General features: G+C 41.6%; 1 protein-coding gene across 1 annotated transcript; it reads right to left on the reverse strand.

The window, feature by feature from the left end:
- Positions 1-10218: 10218 nt before the first annotated feature.
- NPTX2 (neuronal pentraxin 2) lies at positions 10219-19688 on the reverse strand (the record flags this gene model as incomplete). The annotated part of the gene is made up of 5 exons (XM_082006821.1): positions 10219-10446; positions 12339-12518; positions 13840-14077; positions 17560-17783; positions 19236-19688. 5 exons carry the CDS (start codon positions 19686-19688, stop codon positions 10219-10221), a joined length of 1323 nt encoding a protein of 440 aa, XP_081862947.1.
- Between the last annotated feature and the right edge of the window lie 5725 nt (positions 19689-25413).

The following is a 25413-nucleotide window of genomic DNA, read 5'->3' on the forward strand; positions in this document are numbered from 1 at the left end:
TTATGACAGCAAAATATAGATCAGACCGGAGGTTAATGGCTCTATTCAAGTTTTTTTTATCTCCTAAGGGACTGTTTCAGAAACACAGCTGAACTCAGAGGCGTGGACTTTGATTTCTTTCCCCCACCCTTCCAATTCAGAGAATAACTGAAATTCCAGGAGCGCTAAATTGACCTTGCATTCTCCTCTGCTTGCCTGCTAATTAGAGTTTAACAAGTGGTGCTTCCAGCCTTCATAGCACATCCAGAACAGAAAGTGATGCAAATGTGAACTGATAGGATCAGAGCGCTTTACCCTACCATCAATTTCTACATAAATCCAGATGGGACATCAACAGGAATTTTGCAGACAGGAGGTGGCTCAAAGCCAAGATGAAAGCAGCACTAATAAATCTTACTGTGGTCATGTTGTTCTGTTACACTTCCACCCTTTTTGAGGTTTAAAATATTACAGCAATTCCCATCTGGAGCAAGACCCAGAATGTAATTGCATTCTCTTCTAATGCTTTCAGCTGACAAGACTGTCAACAGGCAAGTTTCAGTCAGTGAAACCAACATAGCTTCAGTGAGCCAGGAACATTTACATCTTCAGAGATAAACTATACATTAGCAAATACACCTTAGCATAGCTCTTAGTTAAATCAAATTGCAGTTGTCACTTAGACATTGATAATGCAAAATATTACAGTGATTTTTCTAGGAAGAAAGCGAGGCTCTCTAAAAATCCCTCACCAGTCTTGATTTTCTGCTCCAGCTGGATTTTCAAAGTCCAGTTTGGAAATCACCCACCTTGTTATACGATATCCATGTAGACTGTTCTTAGAAGTATGATTTGATTAAACGAAGACTGATGGGGTTTTGTTTTGAATTTGTATTTTTCAAAGCCAAAAAGCATACAGAAATGTTTTAATAGTGTCTCAGAATACAGTCAAATAACAAAGAGCTCATGTAACTAGATTTGTGCCATGCACTATTCTAACAACATTGCTAACCTAGGAAGATGCAGAGGTATCAAAGGAATGCTGAGCAAGGACCATAGCAATGCTTCAGAATCAAGCAGTGTCTGTCAGCTCTTCAAGACACACAATAGATATATACACACAGTTGTCACCAACAGCCTTTTATGCTTTAGGGGGGAAAGGAGAAGGCAGTGCTGTAAAACTCCCAGAAGGTTTTCTGGGAGTCTTTCCCCCCATATCAACAAGCCTTTTTTGGAAGTTAAAAAATACTGGGATGCAATATGTTGCATACTGCATAAACTCCAGTGAACAGGGGCACTATATCCAAAGTCTACTAAAGCTGATAGATGGTTCCCAAAGCTTTAGCAGATTCCTGATCAGCCCGTCATACAGTCAGTTCCCTGATTTTCTGTACTGTAGCATGCACCTTCTGCTAGTTCCAGCTGGTTTTAGTAGTGAAGAATCATTTCTCAATACTACTAAAAAAATAAAAACAGCTGAAGGGTCTTTATTGCTAACATAGCCCCCAAAGTGCATAAGAACCATCTGCAAGTCTGACATGGGTTTCTACAGCAACCCATTTTCACCTTGGCATTTAACTCAGACTGCTCTAGAGCACTCCTGTCTGCATCTGGAAAAAGAAATTATTGTATTTCTGGTAATGAAAAGGAATTTTATATACACACACACCCCACAGGACAGCAGGACAAAAATGAGCATATCCGAAGCCGGTTGATGCAGTCCAGCCTCCCAAAATACAAACTTGACCTTTAGGCAAAGTCCAAGAGGAAGATGGTTCTTTCCATATCTGCAGTGATCACAAAAAGACATTACTTCCAACTTCTACTGCTGAATTCAGAGACAACCTTCCCCTTACCACACATACTGCAACGGTCACAGTGTCCTTCCACTTCTCCCCTCAAGTGGTTTATGCTGTTATTCCCTCCTCCCTGTCCTTCTTCAAGTGCAAGAAGTCTGCTACAATGAACAGGGAAAAATAACTACATGAAAAGAACTGCCAATTCTTAGCTCAATGAATGCCATTGAAATTTGCATCCTTCAACTGAAAAACAAGTGTATGAATGACCAGCCTTTGAATTCAAGCACTGAATGTAAAACCAGAACCCAACCCAAGAGACATTAGTAAGATCCTGCTATTATTTATTACAATGAAGGTAGATTCTTTTTGTTTTTAGTCCTCCTCAGCTACAGAAAACTAGCCCCCAAGGGCTGGTGCAGGGGAGGAGAGAACAAGGAGGCAAAGAACCCCCCAACACAACTCATCCACCAAAGAGGTTGCCCCAAGATTTACTAAGCAAATGCCAAGCATCATCCAGTTTCCCACAGAAACAATCAAGGAAGGAAGCAAAATTAATATTTTAACTAAAACAATAAATCAACCACCTTCTCTTGTTTTCTTGAAATGACTTGATATAAATTGTCATCTACAATATTTTTGCCATATCAGAAAAGGGACCTGCTCATTTTGCAGTGATATTTATTGTGCTCAGCAAATGCTAGCACATTCCCCCCTTTAACACATATAACCCATCTCTAAAGACTTAATCTTCTCACTGTGTCCTCAAAGTTACTGAGTGGAAATAAAAAATAATTAAAATAAGGATGTAACAGGCTCTGATGATCCAGAGTAACCCACTCCAGCTTGTGTTTTTAAAAATAGCTTTGAAGACACACCAGATTTTTTTTGTTTCATTTTTACCAGCATGCTTAAACTTGTCTCAAACAGCTTCTTGTTCTTCTCCCATTCAAGTCTACGGAAATTTTGCCTTCAGTGTAATCAAAGAGGAAATTCAGTCATATTTATTTCTCCATAATGACATTAAAGGGCATAGCCTATTGCAGGCACAATTACACATGTCTGTAAAGTCACCTTACAGTGATACTTTTTCAAACTCTGCCCACGGTGCAGTACAGAACCCATCTCACTAAATTTATGGGACCTAAACAAGACCACATGCCTATTCAGCTCCCAGATTTGCTCAGGATCATATCAAAATTATGGCTACAGCCCTCAACAAGTCATCCTGGCAGCATCCTGTATCTTCCCAGGCTCCAGAATTGAGCTGCTAACATCTTACCCCTGAACCACCAGATGGCAACCTGAGGTCTATATATCATATACCGGCCCCTTCCACTGCCCTAGGGTTGTAAAATTTGGCCCTTGAATGTTTGCATAGGTGTCATGCTGTGATGGAGATCTGCAGTCAGCCCCACTCACATCAATGGAGCTATCCTCGATTTGCATTGACGCAGTTGAGGAAGACTATACTCTTCACTAGGATGCTCTGTTCTGTCCATCCTCCTTCCACTTGTGCACACAAAGCCCTGCCGGCCTTCAGGCAATTCCCAGAACAAATAGACTGGTTTCTATTTTCAGCAGGAGTCACTGTCATTGCTTGGACTCAGGTCAAGGCAATATTTTTCTTATGGTTTTTCCAAACCCCAAGCATAGGGAGAAAAGAAAGGCATTATCCTCTATGTAACTTGTTCAAACTGATGTGCCAGGTCTTAAATTAACAAGTGAGAGCTGCATTATGTCCCAAATACTTTGTTTAAAGCTCTTCCAAGCTGACCTGTTCAGTCAGTGGTGCCTGAGTAACCATAGCAGCATATCTGAACAATGCCAAATACTTGTGAACAGACACACAAAAATTCAAGAGGTGGAACGCACAAAGCGTGGATCTTAGTAAAAAGCAGAACAGCCACTAGAAAAAGCATCGGAGCTGCTGATGAGCATGAGAGCAGAGTTAGATCTGCTATTTACTGAGACCAAAATGAGAGTCACAATGGGTGAGCGAGAGTGCTAGTACACAGCCTAAGAATTAAGATGACAGTACAGATATATACAAGTAAAACTGGGGACCAAACCAGCTCTGGAAGCCCCCTGAATTGTCTGCATGGATACCTGTGGCCTCCATAGTTACCCAACTAGCAAGTTCTGATCAATTCCTTGCAAAAGGCTTGTGGGTGTTAGTTTTCCACTTGACAAGAGCCCCCAACAGGCCAGAAGTTCAAAGCACATATTGACAGTTGTTTTCCAGTTACATTAAATTATATGTGATGCAGAGAGGTATTTACCTACTGCAATTATCCCTGAAGCTGGAAGTAGCTCCAAGACCTTAGAAGCCTTGAAAAAGCTAATTAATGCAATGCCATAAATAATTTGATTGCTTAGGAGATAGATACTCTCTTCACAGTGAGTAACAGCTTTCTTTAATGGAAAAAAAAAGGATTTTTTGGCAATGCATATCTGTATTTTATTATAGGTGTTTATCAACCATTTATAATTTGCTATAAAGAAAGCAGAAAAGGAAAAAAGAGAGACTTTAGCCTAAAATACTGCACATTCCTGTGAGCTACACCATCCCTGGAAAGCAACTCTAGGTCTGTCCAGTTTTGTCAGACACAAATATCTCCTGCAGGGAAATCTCACAAAAAATTAAGAGTCAGTGCAGATCATTTCTCCCAGACCTTTTGGCAGTTGCAGAGATTGAAGAAGACTGCACAGGACAATCTCCTTCCAGCTCTGCACCAGAGAGGAAGCAACTGCCTGCTCTGTTCCCTCTGAAATGGTAGGAAAAGACCAATTGCTTCCTGTTGCAGAAAAAATTGCTATGTCTAGGACCACAGGCACATGGCAGGCTTCCCACCACAAATCAGCAGCAAACACCAAGTATAATTAAAAAAGAGCAAGGAAAGATATAAATCACCTGCTTAACTACTGTTGTTACCCAGGAGGTTTTAGCATACTCTTTTTTAAAACATGAGGTTGCCCTTTAAATAGGTTTCCTTTTGTCCAGTGAGGTCAGGAGAGCAATCTTTTGTTGTGGAGGTAAGCCTAGGTGACCAGCTCTGTTGCAGTAGCGTAAGGATTTTTCAGTTTCTCATAAGCTGGATTAAATGTTTTTACAGATACAAAGTAAAAAGTCTTTAGCTTCATTAAAAACCATCTAAACCCTCCTAAGACGTAGTCATTCAGTTACCTTTCTGAATCCTTATTCTTAATAAGCACTCCAGGACTGCTGGTGGCAACAGCTTAGCGATCTAAAAACCAGGGCAAAAACTCTTGCAAGCATCTTTTAGTACAGAGAAAAGCACACACCATGCCACAGACGCTTGAGATTGCGCTTCACGAGGTAAGCTCTGTTCCCTGTGATCCAGTACAAACTAACTGGTAGCAAGGGAACAAGTGGGTACCGCAAAGACAACTGCCTTCATGTGGCAGGAGCACCTGGGAACAGCACTGCCAGGAGCTAAACTGCTTGAACAAATGTGTGCTGGGAGCCACCTCAGGTGAAAGGTCAAAGCATCTTTAATAAATAAAACAACTCCTCTCAGTGGCATCAAGCCATCAGGGAGCTTCTGTATTTGAAGCTTTGCCAAAACATCAGCACAGCCCTCCTGTGGAGAAAGAAATGGACCTTTGAACTCCTTGTGCAAATTTATACTTTTCTAAGTGCAACCTTTTAGAAACGGCTATAGCCAGGGGTGCAATTAATTCAATTCTTTCCAGAAGATTTTTAGCTCCGTAAAACTCATGTATTATTTAAGCCTCAGAGCTAAACCATGAACATTATCAAGGTCCAGCTTCTTTGTGCATACATATACGCACACATACACACACAAAAAGACATTTTGGCGAAAGATCTCTGGGGAAAAAAAAAAAAAAAAAAAAATATCACACACCATCTTCAAAACCCCCAGGTTAACTGGCTACCAATAGAGACCTTTCATTTCAGCCGTGAGTTTGATGGTACCTGACTCTCTCCATCAGCAGGGTCCTTGCTGTGCCTAGCCTCAGATTCCTACAGCAGCATCAAGGAAACATCATCTGTGGTAAGCCTGAGCCTGGCCATTTTCTCTGTATCTGCACTCCTAGCAAGATTCAGGTCCCTCCAAGGATGATGCAGTAGAAAGTGGCTGATTTTCCCTCCCAACCTGGATAACTGAAATCAGCTGGATGAAGAATCCTTATACAAAGGGATAGGTGCTATTAGCAAGCAAGAAGTCTACTTTGTAGTTATATAAACATTTTTTTAGAACAACAGTTACCCTGATTGAGAAAGTGCCAGCTTTAAACACCTAATACAAAGCATCAGCTTTGCTACTGGCTTGCATTTCGCCGTTAGGAAACGCCTGAGGGAAGCCAGCTCTCTGGAGCAAAACAGAATTAGCTTCTCCCTGGCAGTCTCATGTATTCGAACACTGGGGAAGAGTGCGTAAAAATGAGGGTAGAGCTTTACTGGCAAGAATTTCTGTGGCCTTCCTTGCACTTCTAAGATCTAAACTAAGAGTTTAATGAGTAAGCGCTGCCCAGCAGGAAGTCACCTGCACGAAGGAGTCAGTCACCCATTCACAAGGGGATCCCAGAGCCCCAGAGGTGTCCCTCCTCCCCTCAGCAACATTTGGCTCTAGTTAGACAGCAAGTGCATAGCTAAAGCCCTCAAGCAGATACAAAATGTATGACATGACCTGCATTTTCTAATGGCCAGCCAGTTAGTCAAAAAACCTTGCCTTTGAAGAAATACAACCTGGATTTAAACATAATAAATGCTAGATCCTTTGTTGCTCAACAGCCATTAAATGCATCAAGTACATACAAACAGAACAGTGCATTACAGAAACCAACTGAACAGCATTCACACCCAAGAAGTCACCTGGAGACCCAGCCAGTTCACAACTCCCAAGAACATCCCACTTGTTAGGATCACTGACACCACTTTTAGGAGCCCTAGCTCTACCCATTTTTAAACAGAAGCAGATTCACTAGAAATCTGCATTACTGCATGTTCCAAGTGCTGTCAGTCAACTTTCCATAAGTTATTACTTTTGTGTATTCAGAGCAGTTTGGGAACTGAAGGCTGTCTTGTCACTTCCACGCTCCATAAACAGTATAGATGCTGAATATGGTAATATTTACTCCTGTTTTGCCATCTGCTTATATATGCACATAAAACATGTGACTCCAGAATGTGGAACAGCAGAATAACAGCCGTAGCTTTTCATTGCAAGATAAAGGTATAGAAATCAAAACACATATTTTCTTTTTAATGAAAAGGGTACTATTGCACAAAAGAAAGAATATATATAGTAAAAAATTTTTAAAAACCAAAAACTTTTCAACAGAATATACACTCCGTAGCTTTGGCTTTTAATAAAGAGATGGCATCTTAAAAAATAAAAACAACAAAACCCTCTCCCCAAACCCCTACCATCTTGGTTATGTAATCAATAAAAAAACAAGCCCAAAAACAGAGGACTAAGTTGTTTGTCTTTAGCAGAAAAGACCCATCCCAGCTCCAGGTCAGGTTGCAACAGGATAAACATCCCCAAACACCCTCTCACCTAAGCACCTTGACATACCTTAGAAAAAAAACCAACTTTTAATATTGATTTCCACACTGAAGAAAAGCTCTGTTACACACCTCCTTCACACAGCCTGAGCAAAACCCAAGGAAGAAAGCAGCCAGGCTCTCAGCAGCACCAGCCTAACAGCAACCCCCAGCCCAGGTGCTCCCTGTGCACAACACAAAGGTGGTGCAGCCCCCACCCACAAACACCTCCCCATACAGGTGGGGCTCTGTACTCAGGTGTTTATTGTTAAAGTCAGTGCTAAAGACAGAGCCAAGATGGGCAGCATGTTTAAATAACTCTCTAAATAAAGATCAAGATGGCCAACTGAAGTGTAAAGACCCTCTGCTTCCCTCAACCCACAAATTAACCCAAACACTGACTTAGTGTTTAAAAACAACAGACCACATCCACACGCAAGCTCCTAGCCGTACAGGCAAGTGTCCAAGACAATTTCACTGCTGCACCTTTTAAGAACAGAGTGAAATATGCAAAAGCTATTTCCTGAAAGGGCTGAGCCCAGCACAGACAAATCCAGACCTCAGTTCCTTCTCTTTATTTTGAAAAAACTTGCTAAAGAAAAATGGATTGACTGCAGGGCTGATGCCTCTGCTGGTCTCCATCACATATAAGATGAGAATTTTGCACTCTCCCCAAACTCAGGGCAGAGATGCTTTGCCTAGTGAGGGATTTTTGTGGGATTTTTTTTTTTTCCTTAGGGCAGGGAAAGTACTGTGGTGGGGGTGATTGTTTTAAGTCCAATCAGAATGAGAATGTTTGAAATCAAGTTGTCTAATGTTTCATAGAAACCTCAAGCTCTCCTTGGCCAGAGAAGGATGTCAGAGCTGGATAAACATCACCACCCCAGCTGGTTGTTCTCTTACATAGAGTGCTATCAACTTGTTGGTTTACCAAGCAGAGCATTTGGTTTATTGTCAGACCCCACGGACACTACACTGCACTTTACAATTTATGTTGCATACAGTCACACTACACCGGTGCATCACATTTGATCCAGTCATCTCTTTGTTGAATGGTTCTTCTCACACTGGTTTAGAACACTGAAGTTGCCTACAACCAGTACTTCCACCCAGAAGGGGTCATAATTCCAGTCTCTCACAATGGTAAAAATAAACATGAACCTATCTTCTGTGTCCCATCCCACTCCAACGAAACTGCTGTATCCCAGGCCACGTCATAAACTAGTGCCTCTGAGCTCACAGTGGTAGGAGGCAGGTCTCAGCCTGAGTTCCAGACACCGCACCACATCCAAATGTGGAGACCCTTGCACCAATTAAAGTTACCACAACCAAGGCCCCTGTGGTTGAAGATTGTGATTTAAGACACATAGGGAATTAAAGATAATTTCTTACAGGACTGTACTTGTATAAGTCTAGAGAGACAGTAGCTGAACTCATAGCAGCTATGAAAGAATATTCAGTGTCTTGTGTTACTATAAAGGAATTAAAAGACTCATTTTCCAGTGCATTTTAATTAAAAGTTCATTATGAGAATCTTCTTTTAAGAACAGCATACTACATATTAATGGCAAAATGTAACTTTATCCTACAAATGGGACTACCACCATATTATTCTTACAATTCAAACATATGAAAAATAAAATATGATATTTAGCTTTATAAATTCTCCCTCCCCCCCTTTAAATAGTTTTTCTTTTAAATAACAAAAGTATTAACTCTTTCCCAGTACAGTGCATTTGCTATCTGCGAGCCACAAACCAAATAGTCACATCAATGCCAAGGAAACAGCAACATTGTTTGCAAAATATTGAGAGAAAATGATTAAAAAAATGTAGTTGTCAGCCCAGTGCTTACAGAAGATACAGTCAACAAGAATTGAAAAAACAGCACATTTTCATATTACATCGGACCATTATAGTAACAGAAAACAGTGCAGAAGACTTATGCTGGAAAAATATATAGTGATTCTCAGCAAGCAGAAACTGAACTTTGGCACTTGCTCATAAAAAGGCCTTTCAAAGCAAAACAAAATGGAAATTCACTTAATCACAGCTTGTATATTTAAAAAAATAAAGACATTGACTAAAGCAAGAAAAACAATAGAGAAAAGTTTACAAGCCAGGTCACTATGAATTCAGTACATTCAGCCTACAGAAGACACAAATACAATCTTTCATCCATCCACCTACACTGGGATCCTGGCTAGCCAAAGACAGACTTTGGGACAGAATCTTACCTGAAGCATCTCTTTCAATGGAGCTATGCTGATTACACAGCCCTTTCTTCAAATTGAACTAGAATAGTATGTCTCAAATACATTGCCTCCTTATCATAAAATAAGGATTTCTAATTCGCAAATTAAAAAGCAAGACCCTTGCACTCAGACAGTGGCTGTTCTTCTCTACCCATAGGTGCACCATAACCACTGTAGTGTAAGGATTAAGTGGTTTCTTTTAAGCGGGCTAAAAAAGCAAGGCTTAACTTCAAAGAGGAAATGATAGACTGGAAAGAAGGATTCACATTTAGCCTGTTAATCTTAGCACTTTGTCAGCACTGCACATTATCAAAAAGAGTGCTATAGTTAACATGTGCATGGCTGTTCCCCTTCCCTGCCAGAAGAACTGATGTACTAAACTCAGTCCTAACTCAAAGACTGCTGCAGGCCAAAGCATGTTTTTGGATCAAACCATAAGAAAGCAAGGGCTGCTCTAGCCAAGAAGTGGTTCTTCCATTGTCAGGCTCAATGCCCCAGACTGGCAGCTATCTTTGCACTGAGGCAGTTTACTAATTTTTTTTAATTCTTTTGAGGAGTTAAGATTGGGGAAGGGCAGAGAGAAAAATAAATGCTTTAGACTGCACAGAAGATTGTCCTGCTAAAGGGGGCACTTGAATGGGGAACGATTGCAGCTATAAATCTAGCAGACGCTCCTCACACGTCTCCACAGGCCATTTAGTAGCACCTCCAAACACATCAACGTTGTTATCAACCCAGGGTATGACGTTGCCAGGCATGTTGGTAGAGCAGTTAGCAATATTCATGATGTCTTCAGCTTTTAAGACCCTGTCCCATATATTGAACTGGCTCATCTCCCCAACGAAGGCTTGAGTTGCATCAAATCTTCCTCCTACTGTGTCCTTTAGGCACACAAGAGTTAGATCAGATGAGAAGGTTATTTCAGCATTTTCTTCTTCAAACTTGAAGACCCTCCCCCCACCGCCACACTGCTAGAAGGAGGTGCAGAGCTAGGTCAGAGAAACAAACAGCTTCAAGTTTCTAGAAGGGTTACTTTGAACAAGATGTTCTATGGGACAGTTAAAAGCTCCAGTCTGAAATGTGTCAAAACAATTCGAAGCAAACAGTAGTGACTGTATACTGTCACTCAAAAGGCTATACGTAACTAACCCTGCCCCTAGGCAGTAGAGCAGGAAGGCAGCTTTAAATATTGAGGCTAATGTAGGAGCCATTTTGCACGCTTGGAACAGGACAACTTCAGCAAGAACTGCACAGATGTTTCAGATTACTCCAAAAGCTTTATAGCCATAGATTAAACTGTAACTGCAGCCCTTGACCTAGGTCTGCAGGGCCTATAAGATGCGACCCTTGGATCCAAATACAGAGGCTTCTTCTGGTTGTACCAAATTACTAAAACTGCTACTGCATAAGCCTAAGAGTGTTTGCTTGCTCCATCCACTACTCAAGGATGGAAATCACACATTTTGTGCGATCAGACTAACATGAAACTGATAGCATAGGATAGAACCAAGCACAGTACCGGCAAATGGCATGAGAGTCACAGACTAGCTGCCAGCCACTTAATAGTGCGCCGCAGCATCTGCTGTACAGAGTGTATTAGGATTATGAATTTACTATTCTGTCATGGGTAAGTATCTACTAAAATCAGTATCAGGACAAAACTAAATTTTTCATTGCCCCATTGTGAACCTGGGAATCCTGGAGAAAGGCTATCTCCTGATGCTCATTACAATATCTTTTTTAAGTATATGTATAATTGTACAAAGAACAGGTAGAGAAAAAAATGTGAAAGGTAAGAGCCACACAGTTCATAGGCAATAGCTTAATGAGATTCCAGATCTTTTGGGGTTTTGTTTTGGGATTTCCCCTCCTCCCCAATATTCAAAAAGGACTTATCCTTAACCTCATGAATGCTTTCTGTTGGCAGTACTAATATTCAAACTTTATTAGCATTTGCATTAGCAGAGTTATTTATCTACATCTTAAGAAACCAAATGTCTGATTTAGAGTTCATCCCTTTGACTTCAGAATCATTTTTAAAGTACACATCAAATTCTGAATGAATGACAGATTCCACTATTCTAAAAACTTGTTACATACCTGCAAAGCTGTAGAATTCAATCTGGAGGGAGTTCTCCATAGCAGGCCAAATTATAAAAAGATACTGACATACCCACAAACACTCCAGTGCCCATAGCTGTTGGTCCCCTCACCCCCATACACACACTTTCCTTGGTCTATTCTGGGGCTCCAGGATTATTCCTACTATTTTCGGGATAAAGAGGAAAGGAAGGGGGAAAACAGTAAACTGCTAATGGAGATAGTCAATTTGGCTTCAATTAAAAAAAATTAAAACAAATCAAGCAATTATACTTGGTCTGCTTTCAGCAAGCTCCTTTTTGACTGCTCATACAACAGCACAGGCCTATTCTGTCTTTTTCTGTAACTTCAGTGGCCACATTGCAAGCTAGCAGCAATCTAGCTCAAAGGATTTAATTTAAGGCATTTTTCAGATTACTGATGAATTTGCACACTGTAGCATTAAGAGTGGGAATAGAATAGCTGCAACATGAATATTCTGAATATTTAATACATGAAACAAAATATACCGAATGTGTGATTGAATTAATTATTTGTTGCTTTGTTTTAATCTGACACTGTGTATACAACAGGACCAAGTGTTTAACAAAGAAATTTTCTCACAGCTGCTCTTTGTTTGGGGAGTCCTGATTTATTTTTTTTTAAACCCTGGAACACACTGTCATTCACTCACCTGCTCCTGACCCAGGATCAAGACACCTCCAGGTTTAATTGGGTGCCAAGGAGCAAGATTCTCCCCAGTGCCAAGTTTCTCTCCATCCTGAAAAGCCTCCCACATTCCATCTCTGGTTGTCCACGTTATACAGATATGATGCCATTTTCCATCACTAATGAAGAGAGGGAGCTGGGCAACCTACAAAAAACAAAGAATAATGCATGTCGCAAACCAAGTCTACCAGTTCAAGTACAACATTTAAGAAGGGACAGTATATATTCTGTCCTCAGAAGCAAAAACTTCAGAGGCAGAAGTTAGTCCACACCTTTCTACTTTGTCCAGCTCTCCTACATTCAGGAATGCAGCCATGCTTTTTATTCTAGATATGAGCCTTTGTTTCATCTAGAATCAAGTGACACAAGTACCAGTCTACACTGCTATCAATCCACCAATCCTGCATATTAATCTGTGCCATTTATTGTTTAAATCTCAGTGCTTAGGACTAACTTCCCATCCAGGGCTCATGTTAACTTTCTCTTAAAATCCAGACCTTGCCTGCACCATTTGCAGTAACAACTCTGACAAAGGGATCTGCCTGCTTCCAGCAAAACTTGTGGGAACTATTACGTAGGGCTCCAAATAAGGAGGAATTATGCTCCTTTAGGAATTCGATATGAAAACTTACTCAAGTCAACATAAAGACACAAATGCAGTGGGCTATGGAGCAGCTGTGATGTTCTCTGAGGCTTTTCTTTCTCCCACTTTAGTAGTACTGACATAATATTGAAGAGAAAAAGTTATTGCTAGAGATAAGCAAACTCAAGCTTCTTTCTCTTCCACAAACCATTAAAAATAATCAGCTTTTCACTTTCATTAATTTGTGAGGATGATAGGACTGTTAAAAGTCCTTAACTAGCCACATGATTGAACCACCTGAGTTGTATTCTAGATCCGTAAACACCTGATCCCTCAGAGAGCAGCAAGTTACTAGGAAACCTAACTGAAGGTGGGGAGAAAGGATGTATTTGTAATCTGTTTTAATGCCAAGTTTCAACAGGTCTTGTTTTCCTGAAGCCTCATTCTGAAGCTTGTCAGAAACCATCGATGGTTGCAACAATTGTTGCTTTTTGTATCTAAAGTCTGAAAAAAATTGTATTTAAACTGATGTTCAGTCACTAAGCATAAAACCACCAGCCACAATTACATGCCTTTTGCTGCCTCTGCAAAATTCATTTTAACATAGCTGAACTTCTACAATTAGAAAGGCAGAAATACTGCAACTGGCTTAGATATCACTGGTTTTGCAATAGTGTTGCTTCAAATATTGCTTCTGTTTCATAAAACAAAAAAAAAAAAAAAAAAAAAACAAGAAGCCAAGATCTGCTTGTGAATTCAGAGGACATGCGTAAGTGTGTGCACATCTAGATGTCATGCTGCTTTGTCTCAACAACCCCAGTACCAAGGGTTCAGGCCTTATTCTGGTTACGCAGACAATGAAGAAGAGTTACTCAATTCTCACCTTATCATTAATTAGCAGTTCAATTGGATTATTCCCCCATTCTATGAGGACAATTTCATTAGCCTGCCCGGGAACAGCATATGAGAATGGAGTGCCAATTCCAGGAGAAGCACTTGATCTCAACCACAAGCATACAGTAAAAGCATACAGCTCTGGCAGAGTCTTCTTGATCTTCCCATATAAGTAGTTTGTGCGAAGAGGAAGGGAGACTTTGAATTCATCAGGAGATTTAAATGCACTGTTACCTAGAATTACATTGAGGAAGAAAAACCCTTAACATTAAACAAAATAATGTATTTGTAATTAAGGTTAAGAAACAGTATAATTGATATTGAGAATCTTTGTAATTTTAATCAATTTAGAGAAGTACACAAAAAATATATTGAAGTATTACTGAATGTTGATTTTGCAGCACAGAAAAATACTAGATTTTATATACATCATGGTAATTACTTGGTTTATTTTTTCTGCTCATTTAGAGCAAAAGAATAGATGGCAGACAACTAATAAGAGGCTGTTAAATATTTTCTCTCTTCATTGCTTAGTTCGTGGCTGGAGGCTTGCCTATTTCAAACAATTCAAACTGTTTTAAAAGATATTTACTGTTACTACACATGGATTCTCTGATATGCCCATTATTAAAGCATCACAGTGCTTCAAAAACAGTATTTCTTTTCCTACTACTGCTACACAGGGAGCTAGCAGCAGCATCGCCATTTTACAGATAGCAGGCTGAGAAACAAGTTGATGCTCTCATTTTGGGTGGCAAATTTGAAGTAAGAAAAAGCTGACATATTCCAGAAAGCAAAGTGAAATTCAGTAGAACTTATTTCTGTCCCATAGACAAATCAGGAGAACATCTGAACAAAAACATAAAGCTGAAGTTCAAAGTGACCTGAAGAAAAATGCAATATAAAGTTATGAACTATGAAAACATTAGACATTTGTTTTAATATAAAAGCAGAAATTATTATTTAGCTTTTTCTAAAAGATACGATAAAAAAAGAGCAAGATAGTCCAGAGATGTTTATGAAATTGAGAACTCAAGCCCAAAGCTTTCTGAAGTTGAAATACTCTGTATTATATAGGATGTGTATACTTCTGGTGTAGTTGCTTACAAGTAATTTTCTAGAATTAAATATTGAAGAGAGAAGTCCCACATTGTCCCACAAAATAAAACCCCACAGTTCTGTAGCAGTGTCACCCTCAACCTTTTAGCAACCTGTTCTTCTGAGTCCTACTCATTTCCTTTACTCACACTCCTGAAACAAATTCAATCCCCTTGCCAAACTTCACACTCCAATCTAAATGAAGAGCTGTTGTCATAAAAGGTTGCCACAATTCTCGTATGTAATTCTTAAACCATTGGCATTCTCTCAGTTCCCATTTTTAGAAGCAACTGAAGTGTTTTGACTGCATTTTTCACAGAATGAGGGGGTGGAAAAAGAAAAAACTTGTCTGATGCTTGCATCTGTCTTTAAGAACTTACAGACCAAAAACTGAAATATTCTAAATTTTAAGCAAAAACCCCCAGGGTGTGAGGGCTAATGTTGAGCAACCTCCATTAGGCTGGTACAACCAATCTCACATATAAAAAAATCCAAAACCAAAACATACTCCATCAAGAGCATTAGTGACTCTGTGAAAGGACTTAAGGAAGCAATAATGGGTTGGGAAAGAACAAACAATATTAATCTTTTTTATATTTTTCAGTTTGTTCTCATGACTTGAAAACATCCACAACTCCAAATGATAACAAGATCCTCCTGTTCTGGGCAATGGGCACATGCACAAGATAAAACAGTTCTTTTCCTAAAGAATCTGAATTATTTTTTTGACAAAATGGGTGAGAATATTGTTATTCCCTTTTAGAGACGGAGAAAATAGATTTAGACATGACAAGTGACCTGCTGAGGTCTCCAACAAAGCTAGGAATCACATTTAAGTCCAGGCACTATTGGCTGCAGGATCATTCCTCCACCCAGTCCTGCCTTTTAATGTATCATCTACTGCTGTCAATGGAGGCAGCCGAAAGGAATTACCAGAAGACTTTGGGAATCACAACAATTGTACAAACTTCAAACTCTTCTGCCCCACTGGTAACTGAAGACAGCTGTCACAACTACAGATGAAAAAGAAGCCAAAGTTCATAGTGTCACCTTATAAGGTTATTTTTTTCCTCCTTTTATTTAGTCTCAGGACAACAAGGAGCTTATGACACTCTAGTTAGTTGTCAGAAGAGAAGCTAAACAATATGGCATTTAAAATAAAAGCATAATAGAAATACTATTTTCAAAAGAGGTCAGATAACTTTAAATATTGTCTGCATTTAATCTACAAAATCATTAAGTTCTTAGATCATTACTACCCTCAGTTTGATTTGACAGAGGGACCAAAGGCACAGAACAGCTCAGCTGCACTGTAACAGAAAGCAAATTACACAACTAAAAGAAAGCTTGTGTCTTGGTTCCTGGCCCAAATTCTTCACTTCCCTGGAGACTTAAGACAGCCCTCTCTCCACACAAAAAAATAAAGGTGGGAACAGGTTATTTTTAACCTAACTAAATTACACATTCTTGTTCTCCCACTACTCCCTTTCTCCCTTCTGATGACTTGCTGATATGAGTCACATCTTTCAGAGACAAGGACTAGCAATACTTGCCACATAAGACATTAACAGGCCAACTCTCCAGAACTTCAGTTGCAGGTTCCGCTCTCAGAAAGTACTAAATGACAGAGCCAGTAGAAGATCTCTTCTTCCTCCTTCCCTTTTCCCCTCCTTCACAGTTTTTAAATTAAAAAAAAACCAAAAACCCCACAACAAAACTAGATACATTACACAAATGGATCCATTAGGCTGCATTTTAAAATTCATGAGATATGTATGTTTGTACCACTTTGAAAGCATGTCCATTAAGCTGCTTTTAAGTAGAAAGCCTATTCACCTTGGAAAATCATTTAAAGACTGGGCAGTGATATTTACTGGTACTCTAGTCCTACACAGTCCACTCTGCAGGTATATGTATAGTCAATACCTAAAGATAGTTCTGTTCATTAGCTCATTTCCATGGGCATTTGTAATTCAAATAAAGAGACTCTACCCAAGCATAGTGATCTCAGTAGTAATTAATCTAAGTATCTGAATAAATGACTAGGATTAAGAGAGTGGCCCCCAGTGGCACCATGTGTAATCTACTATAAACTCTGAAGGCTATACACTTGGGATAGGACACAATTCAGGTATCTGCAGTTACCCACAGTCATAACCAGCAATGAAAGGGAAGACCATGAGCAGTACTTCCAAAGCAGCAGGAAACCGTTCATTACATCAAAGGCAGTTGTGCTAATTAAATGTAGCCCATATCATTTTTAGACCAAATAAAGAAAGGCAGCTCTACGTCAATGTGTACTTGACATTATCTAGGTATTCACCTGACACCAATGTCATATTTCTTCCTATTTCCACTTACTTCCTTATAGATCTTTTCACCCCACAAACACTAAGAGTTTCATCCTAGCCACCCATATATGCCAAGTTAAGAGACAGGAAGCCAAAGCTGTGCAGAGGCCAGTCAAGCAGGAAGCCTGTGACAGAAGGAAAAAGAGAATCCAAGTATTTGCGCTGTCACCTACTATTTAGTCCAGCACCTTAACTGTCTTTCCCTCAAGGTCCACACTTAGACTACAGCACTAGAAGCAGGGAGCATTTATATTCCGTACAGATTACCTTTTTCTAATTCAGATACTCTTTCTAGCAATGCATTCAAGGCTGTCTCTGTCTTCTGCCGATGGACAGATGTCTCATTATGAAGCAAAGACTTTTCATCCTCAAGCTCGGCCACTTTGCTCAGGAGTTGGCGTTCCAGGTCTCCAAGCCTCCGTTGAAGCATCTCTCGAAGGTCATTAGGCAGCACTGCATATGACACATTGGCTCGGAGTTGGTGCTGTAGGTGAAATGAAAAGAAAAAAACCTGTCATTTCTAAAACAAACTGTGAAATGCGAATATGCTCCTGATTCAAAGGGAAGAAAGCAAGATCACCGAGTTCTCCAGCAAGTACAAAAGAAGCATTGCTTTTTAGCACTTGTCACGTTCACTGCTTTTACCAGCACTGTAGCTAAACAGGTCCTGAAACAAAGGGCACTTTTGTAAGAGGCTTCCAGCATTTCATATGACAGAGTCTTCATACATTTAAGTTCAATAAAATCAACATAGGGAGCCAGGTCTGATGCATTTCCATTAGTATGGGTACATGTGTCACATTAAGTCAATTTTTGCTTTACTTACTGCAAGTGACATTGCGAATTTAAGTAAACATAAAAACTATTTTTCTTTTTAAATAAGAAATTAAGCTACTTCAAAAGCAAATTTACGCAGTTTCCTCAGTTTTGATTTGCAGAGTAAGGAAGTCAGATGTCCTTTAGATCAACTGTAAGTAAGTATTTTCACTTAAGCTGGGGAAAAAAAAAGAGCACTCTTTCTCAAATAACACTGGTATCTTTAAGGATACCAAAAAAACAGTGGTTCTACCTACCATATTATTCTAGTGGAGTTTCGCTTCTACAAGCCTAAAAAAAAAAAGCCTCAAAAAGACAACCACAGTAATAAGAGGATGCTACACTACCAGATCACTCAAAACTTTACTTGAAAAGCAGTCCAGAGTGTTTGGACTTGACAGAATAATTTTTAGGAAGTTACTTGCCAGCCTCACATCACCACTTTGGAGGACACGCATGTAGCTCTCAGGATGTGGAAAGCAAAACATCCAGCATGACTCCTGTGGGAATAGTCTATAAAATATCTCCATGAGTGCCTCTTAACCATGGGCACTGTCCAAAGGCTCATGAAAATCACTTATCAGTGGGCTTGGACCAAATCCCTTTTCTATTCACAGGCATACAGCATCAGGTTCTTTTTATTCTGTGTCAGCTCTAAATACATCATCTCATCTTCACAATCTGCCCAACACAATCTCCTCATTACCACTAGTCTGTTCAGCACCATATGCCAAGGTCTGACTGCCCAAGACGTCAGCTTTATAGCTCAAACCCCATGAAGTCACACCCCCAGAAAGAGAGATTTAGACATACTAACAGAGAAACTAAGCTGGTGACAAGCAGGAAAACCATGATCTCCCGCCACGCGGTGGGAGAAAACAGTCACAGAGGAGCCCTTCAGATTTTTTTACCATTAAAGTGAGCAGATAAATAATCAAGGAAACAAGACAAGTCAACCAAGCAACTCGCTCCCAGAGCTTGGCCAGCGTGGCTTTATCTCCACGATTGAGCGCACTAGCTGCGTCCACCGGCGGTCCCAAGCCACCGTGACACGTTAGGTCGCTCCATGTTTCTGCGCAGGCGGGCAGGGCGCCCGGCCCACCCCGCGCCCTGGCCCTACCTCCAGGCTCTCCAGCCGGTCCTTCAGCGTCTGCATGGTGCGGCTCAGCTGGTCGATGACCTGCGCCGGGTCCCGCGGCAAGTCGCCCATAGTGTCCTTGCCCTTGCCCTTTCCCAGCTCCTTCTTCCACGGCCCCGCGGCGGACTTGCCGTCGGCGCTCTCGCAGCGGCTCAGCTTGCCGGTGAGCTCCCGGATGGCCTCCCGCTGACTCCCGATGGTCTCCTTCTGCTGCAGGACGGTCTCCCGCAGCTGCAGCACCGTGGCTTTCAGCTCCTCCTCGGGGGGCAGCGCGCCGCCCTGCATGGGCACCGGGGGCAGCGGACAGCCCGCGCCGGCGGCGTCCAACGGCAGCGAGGTGCACACGAAGCGGCTCCCCGGCGGGCTCTCCTGGTCCCCCACCGCCCGGCCGCCCGCGGCTACGGCGAGCAGGAGCCCGGCGACCACAGGCAACATCCCGGCTGGTGAGCAGGGCGACGGCTCGGAGGGAACGCCGGGGTGGGGGCGAGCCGGCGCTGACAGGGGCCGGTGGTTGTCCCGCCACACGCCTCACACCGCTCCCGCCTTCGCCGCCGGCCCGCGGCTTTATAGGCAGGGCGGGCGCGTGGAGGGGGGCGCCCGGCTCGCGCCGCGCGCGCTGGTTGGCTGCAGCCGGCGCTGACGCCGCGCGGGGCCGGGGGCTGAGGCTGCGCGGGGGGCCGCGACCGGACGGGGCCGGCGGCGCGCGGCGGCGGGCGCGGCAGCGGTGGGCGGCGGGGCGGGGAAGGAGCGGCGCGCTCGGCCCCGGGGCGGCGGCGTCCCGTCCGCCGGGTGACCCAGGCTGGAAGGCGGCCCGGCAGGTGTCCGGTCCCGCCTGCTGCAGGCTTTGTCCGGTCGGGTCCCGGAAACCGCCGAGGACGGGCGCTGCGCAGCCTCCCGGGGCAGCCGGTGCCTCTGGTCCAGCGTCCCCACAGGGAAGGAGTTGCGCCCTGCGTCCCGCCGGAGCCTCCCCCGCTTCAGCTTACAGCCGTCGTCCCTTGTCCTCCGCCGCGCGCCGCGCGAAGAGCCTGGCGCCATCCCGATCCTCTCCTCTGCCGAGCTCGCCCCAGCTTGTCACTGCGCTCCTCGTGCTGGGGGGCTCAGAACGGCGGGCAGCGTCTGGCCGTGACCCAAGCGGCGCCGGGTCACTGACCCACTGCCCCGCTCCTGCCGCGCAGCCGGGGCGCGGCCGGCGCGGCCCTGCTCGCTTTCGGGGCGCAGGGGTAATGCCGTCCCGAAGCGAGACGGGGCTCGAGTGTCAGCGTTCCGATCCACGTCAGAGGGGAGAGGGACAGGCACATTTTGAGAAGAAGCTTCAGAAATTTTTGTAGGGTACCATGAGACTATTGTTGGACCATAAGACCACCGTGGTTTTAGCGATATTGTTCGTGGTATCCTATTTTTAATGCTGAACACAATTACTTCAAATTTATAATCTGTGAAGGCTTGTATATTTTTCCAAGTGCCATACAAACATCAATGGAACAGTTCTTGCAAACTTCTTACAGATACGCAATGAAAACTGTTACCTCTACTGGAAAAACAGAGAAAAAATTTCCTTTGGCAGCAGCAAAGGCTGCTCTTAGGACTCTAAAACCATTGAGTAGAATTTTGAGATTTTCAGAAAGTTTATGGAAATTAAATACATTTTACCGTAGAGTGAGTAGCTCTTACTATGAACTACATAACTTTTTAAATAATGATGACTAAGTATAAGGAATAAATACTACGCAGTTGAAAAGATGTTTAGGTTTTTTTCAGTCAACACGTGACTCCCTTTGTTACAGGATGAGTTAGCAAGTTTCAAGGAGTGTGTATCACAGTGCTGGTTAAATCTGATTGTTTTGTGAAGTCAGGTTTATTTGCTCATCTCCTCCAGCAATGTCCTCTTTGAAAGTCACATTGGTCAAAGCCAACTGCAGATGCAAAAGCCACACAAGGGAGAGATGCAGCTCATATTGCTTATTCAAGGGGAGAGAACAGAGACGACGGACAGAGTTCAATAACTGACTCGAAGCTCCGATTTCTGTCTGAACTCCTTTTGTCTGGAAATCAGGTCTCAAGAGACTGTACTACTTCCTGGCTGAATGGAAAAGCAGTACCTGCTCAAGTACACGCCCTGACCGATTCCTGCTTAGACATCTATCTCCCACTGAAATCAACAGGGTATCATTGCTTAAGCATTTTGCTGATAAAAATTCTGGATCCTGCCATGAGGAGGATGCAAGTACACTGGCAACATCTTATCTGTCAACAGTGTCTTTCCAGTCCACATAAGTCCAAGAAATATTAAAGCCTATATGCAATAATGTACCAAAATCTTTCCTCTATCGGTAAGATTATTCAGTCACATCTGTATCACATTCTAACTCTGTGCTGGTTTTGGCTGGGGTAGCGTTAATTTTCTTCATAGTAGCTAGTACGGGGCTGTGTTTTGGATTTGTGCTGAAAACAGTGTTGACAATACAGGGATGTTTTAGTTCCTGCTGAGCAGTGCTTACGCAGGGTCAAGGCCTTTTCTGCTCCTCACCCCAGCCCACCAGCGAGGAGGCTGGGGGTGCACAAGAAGCTGGAGGGGACACAGCTGGGGCAGCTGACCCCAGCTGACCAAAGGCGTATCCCATACCCATGTATTCCATACAAGGCGTCATGCTCAGCTTATAAAGCTGGGGGACATTTGGAGTGATGGCGTTTGTCTTTCCAAGTAACCATTACGTGTGATGGAGCCCTGCTGTCCTGGAGATGGCTGAACACCTGCCTGCCCATGGGGAGTGGTGAATGAACTCCTTGTTTTGCTTTCCTTGCCTGCACGGCTTCTGCTTTATCTATTAAACTGTCTTTATCTCAACCCACGAGTTTTCTCACTTTTACCTTTCCAATTCTCTCCCCCATCCCACCAGGGGGGAGTGAGCGAGTGGCTGCGTGGGGCTTAGTTGCCGGATGGGGTTAAAGCACGACAAGCTCATTTCTTCTGAATGCCATGTGAAGCAGTATGAAAAATCTTGATAAAATAATTGTGAAATGCTGGTTTTGCCTCTCCTTAAGGCCTGACACCCTACCGTAGGACAACAGTAGTCTATTGCTTTTATACATCCTCTATAATATGAATTGTGATGGTATCCTATGAAAATAACTCACATTATTGAAAAAGAAACTGCAAAATTCTGATCCCAATTTTAAAACACACTTTACAATTCAGAGCTATTCCCAAACAAATTTTGACTCAATGCATGACAATGATAAAGGCATTGCTCCTTTTTAAATTCTTGAAAATACATAGCTTGAAAGTTTTGCTTAATTATAGATAGATTTTTGTCATAATCTCTTATTCAGTCTAGCTGAGAAGTAATACAAGCAGCAGCAAGCAATAAACAGCTGTCTTCCAAAGTTCTGTAAGGTACGTGGTGGTAAATTGCTCATGACAACAAAAGTATTGCCCTTTATTACTATACTGTTTCTTTTTGACAGGGGAGGTCAGTAAAACAGGAAAGAATCCCAAAAAAGACACTCAGAAATGTCAGTTACTGCACAATGGGGGCATAAATGTGGAGGAAAGGTGGACAGACATGGAGAAAGGCAGATATTATCCATCATCCTTCTTAACATCCTCAATATTTTTCTATGGTACTTCAGCGCTTTCAAAAAAAAAACAAGGGAAAAAACCAAACATAAGTTACCCCACTTTACCTCACTTCCAGATTCTGAGACCTACATTTAATGAATGTAATAATTTATTGAAACACTGCTTGTGACTATAGCCAGTGTTTTTTCATGTTGAAGACCATTTTGAGTGGCTAACATTCAGCAGTATGTTATCATAAATCATAAATGGTTAAATTATTGCAAAAGTTTCTTATTTTTACACCAATATTTTACATGTTAACGGCATAAGCAAGCTTAATACCTGATAATTTGAGATGTTAAAAACAAAAACAGTTGCAAGGAGAGTTTTTTTTCCTTATGACCAAGATGAACAGTTTATAGGCACGGTGATTATAAAAGTTGATCAGGGTAGAGGGGGAAGCACAGCGAGTACAGATAACTTACCATGGCATTTGAGGGGGTTTTAAAACTTCCTGGCTCTGTGGCTGTCAGGCAGCCTAGCATCTCTGCAGCCCACAGAATGGATTTTTAATTTTTAATTTAACTTTGACAGTTTCTGCTGCCTTCAAAAGGGCTTTATTCTCTTTGGAAACAGCATTTGCATGCTAGCTGCTATCTGTCTTTATCTTTGAGGCACAACTGTAATATCTAATACTGGAACTTCAATATGTATGTAAAATGCAGTTGGATTCTCAATAATACAAAGTATTTGTGTTTAGGATGAAGGTCTGGAATTCAGGAGATCTGACATAAAACTTTGCTAACACACTTCTGTCTGGCCACTATCACTAACACAATATTACAAAAACTTTTAAATAAATTAGGAGACTGTGCCTCATTTTTTAAGTGTAGCTTAAACACATGATAGGCAGTGTACAAGTGACTTTAGATGAAAGATAGGCTTCTTTTTTTTTTTGATACTTTGGGTTTGTTCCACTCATTATTGCCCAGATGTTCAGTGAAATATTGGCCTAATTATCTGAAAGGCTCAACTTAGCCTAGACCTACAGATCCAAGTTTAGAACCTTTTCATAGGTGACTTAGAAATTCAGGTCTTATTGTAATGAAAGTTAAGCATCTGACTGTCTAGTGAAATTTTCAGAAGTGCTAACTGTCCAACTTTGTCAGTAAGTACATAGATTTTACAGCCTCACCCTAGGAACATCTGAAAAAATTCTCTTTAATTTCGCTACATCTCATTTCTCTGTTTATGAAATAAGCATATTATTCCCTTTCCTCTCTAGCCTTTCTCTATAAACTCTCACCAGGCAGAAATTGTCTATGCCTGTATGTCTGTGCATCGCAACGGGACATAGTCTCACCTGATGCTTATTATTTGTATCAGAGTAGTGTTTATATTAGCTAGGTTATACTATTGCTTCTAAGAAAATGCTACTTGGGCTGCCATTTACAACTCCCAGAAGTTAAAAAAAAAAAAAAAATCGAGTAATTCCTTAAGTTACTTTGTCAAAAAAGACCCATTTCACTTGTATCATAACAAGTCTAGCAAAACTATAGAACTACTCACCAGCAATGAAGCCTGAAATGATGAACTTTGTTCAGTATCCTTCTTAACATGTTAGCTAAAGTAATCAGATATTAACAGACTCTTTACTTAATCTTTAATATTTACTTCTGACTGCATAAAAGTCTCCCGGCTGCTGATTACAGACGTGCCACAAAACTGAACTCCAACATTTTTAAGCAGGCTTCAAGAAACTTGGTACCTGGCAACTGTTAGTATCAGGAAATTTAAGGGGGAAGAGAAGCAATTAACCAGTTACAGGAACAGAAATGTGGAACTCAGGTTTGCCTGCAGAAGTTAAGTCACAGCATCCAGGGATATTGCAGCATGAGGATTTTGTTCAACATACTTTAGATACTCTTAATATTCCCATCTTATATAGCTTTTATGGATAAAATACAGATAGAATATTGGAAGAAACCAATGGTTAAGAGACATACCCCCTTTTTCTTTCCATATCCTCGGCTGTTCTATGAAAATCATAAATGAAAAATGTATTCCCGTTTAAGTCAACAGGATTTTTGCCATTGACCTGAATAAACTAAGGATTTCTCTAGATCATCTAAATGATACATCACTTTTCTGAGAATTGTTAATTAGGCTGCTCTTCCAGAAGGAAAACAGAACTTACTGTAGAAGTACTGACTGTAAAAACTAACTTTGTCAGGCAGATTCACTGCAGGAACTTTCAAAGAACATCAGCTACTTAAAAGAGAACTTACTGCCTCCAGCATTTCTATATGCTGCTGGTGACTAAAGGACAGGAATAGGAGACTTTTCCAGGAATACACACAGCTACCTGTCACCCTGATACTAATCACCAACCAGTGAAACAGCAGGTCAGTCACTGGTGCTCTACAGACATTTAGCCCCAAATGCCAGGCTTAGAAATACATTTGAGAAGTGAAATAGGTTAGCTGCATGGAGAACAAACCTCCAGACCTTCACCTTTGCTACTCAATTCTTATTAATGCATATCTCCCTGAAGTTGGAAGAATTTTCCCCACAATTGCAAGTGCAATGCAAAACACAGAA

This window comes from Phaethon aethereus, assembly GCF_964289735.1.
Source record: "Phaethon aethereus genome assembly, chromosome: 15".
NCBI classification, from domain to species: Eukaryota; Metazoa; Chordata; class Aves; order Phaethontiformes; family Phaethontidae; genus Phaethon; species Phaethon aethereus.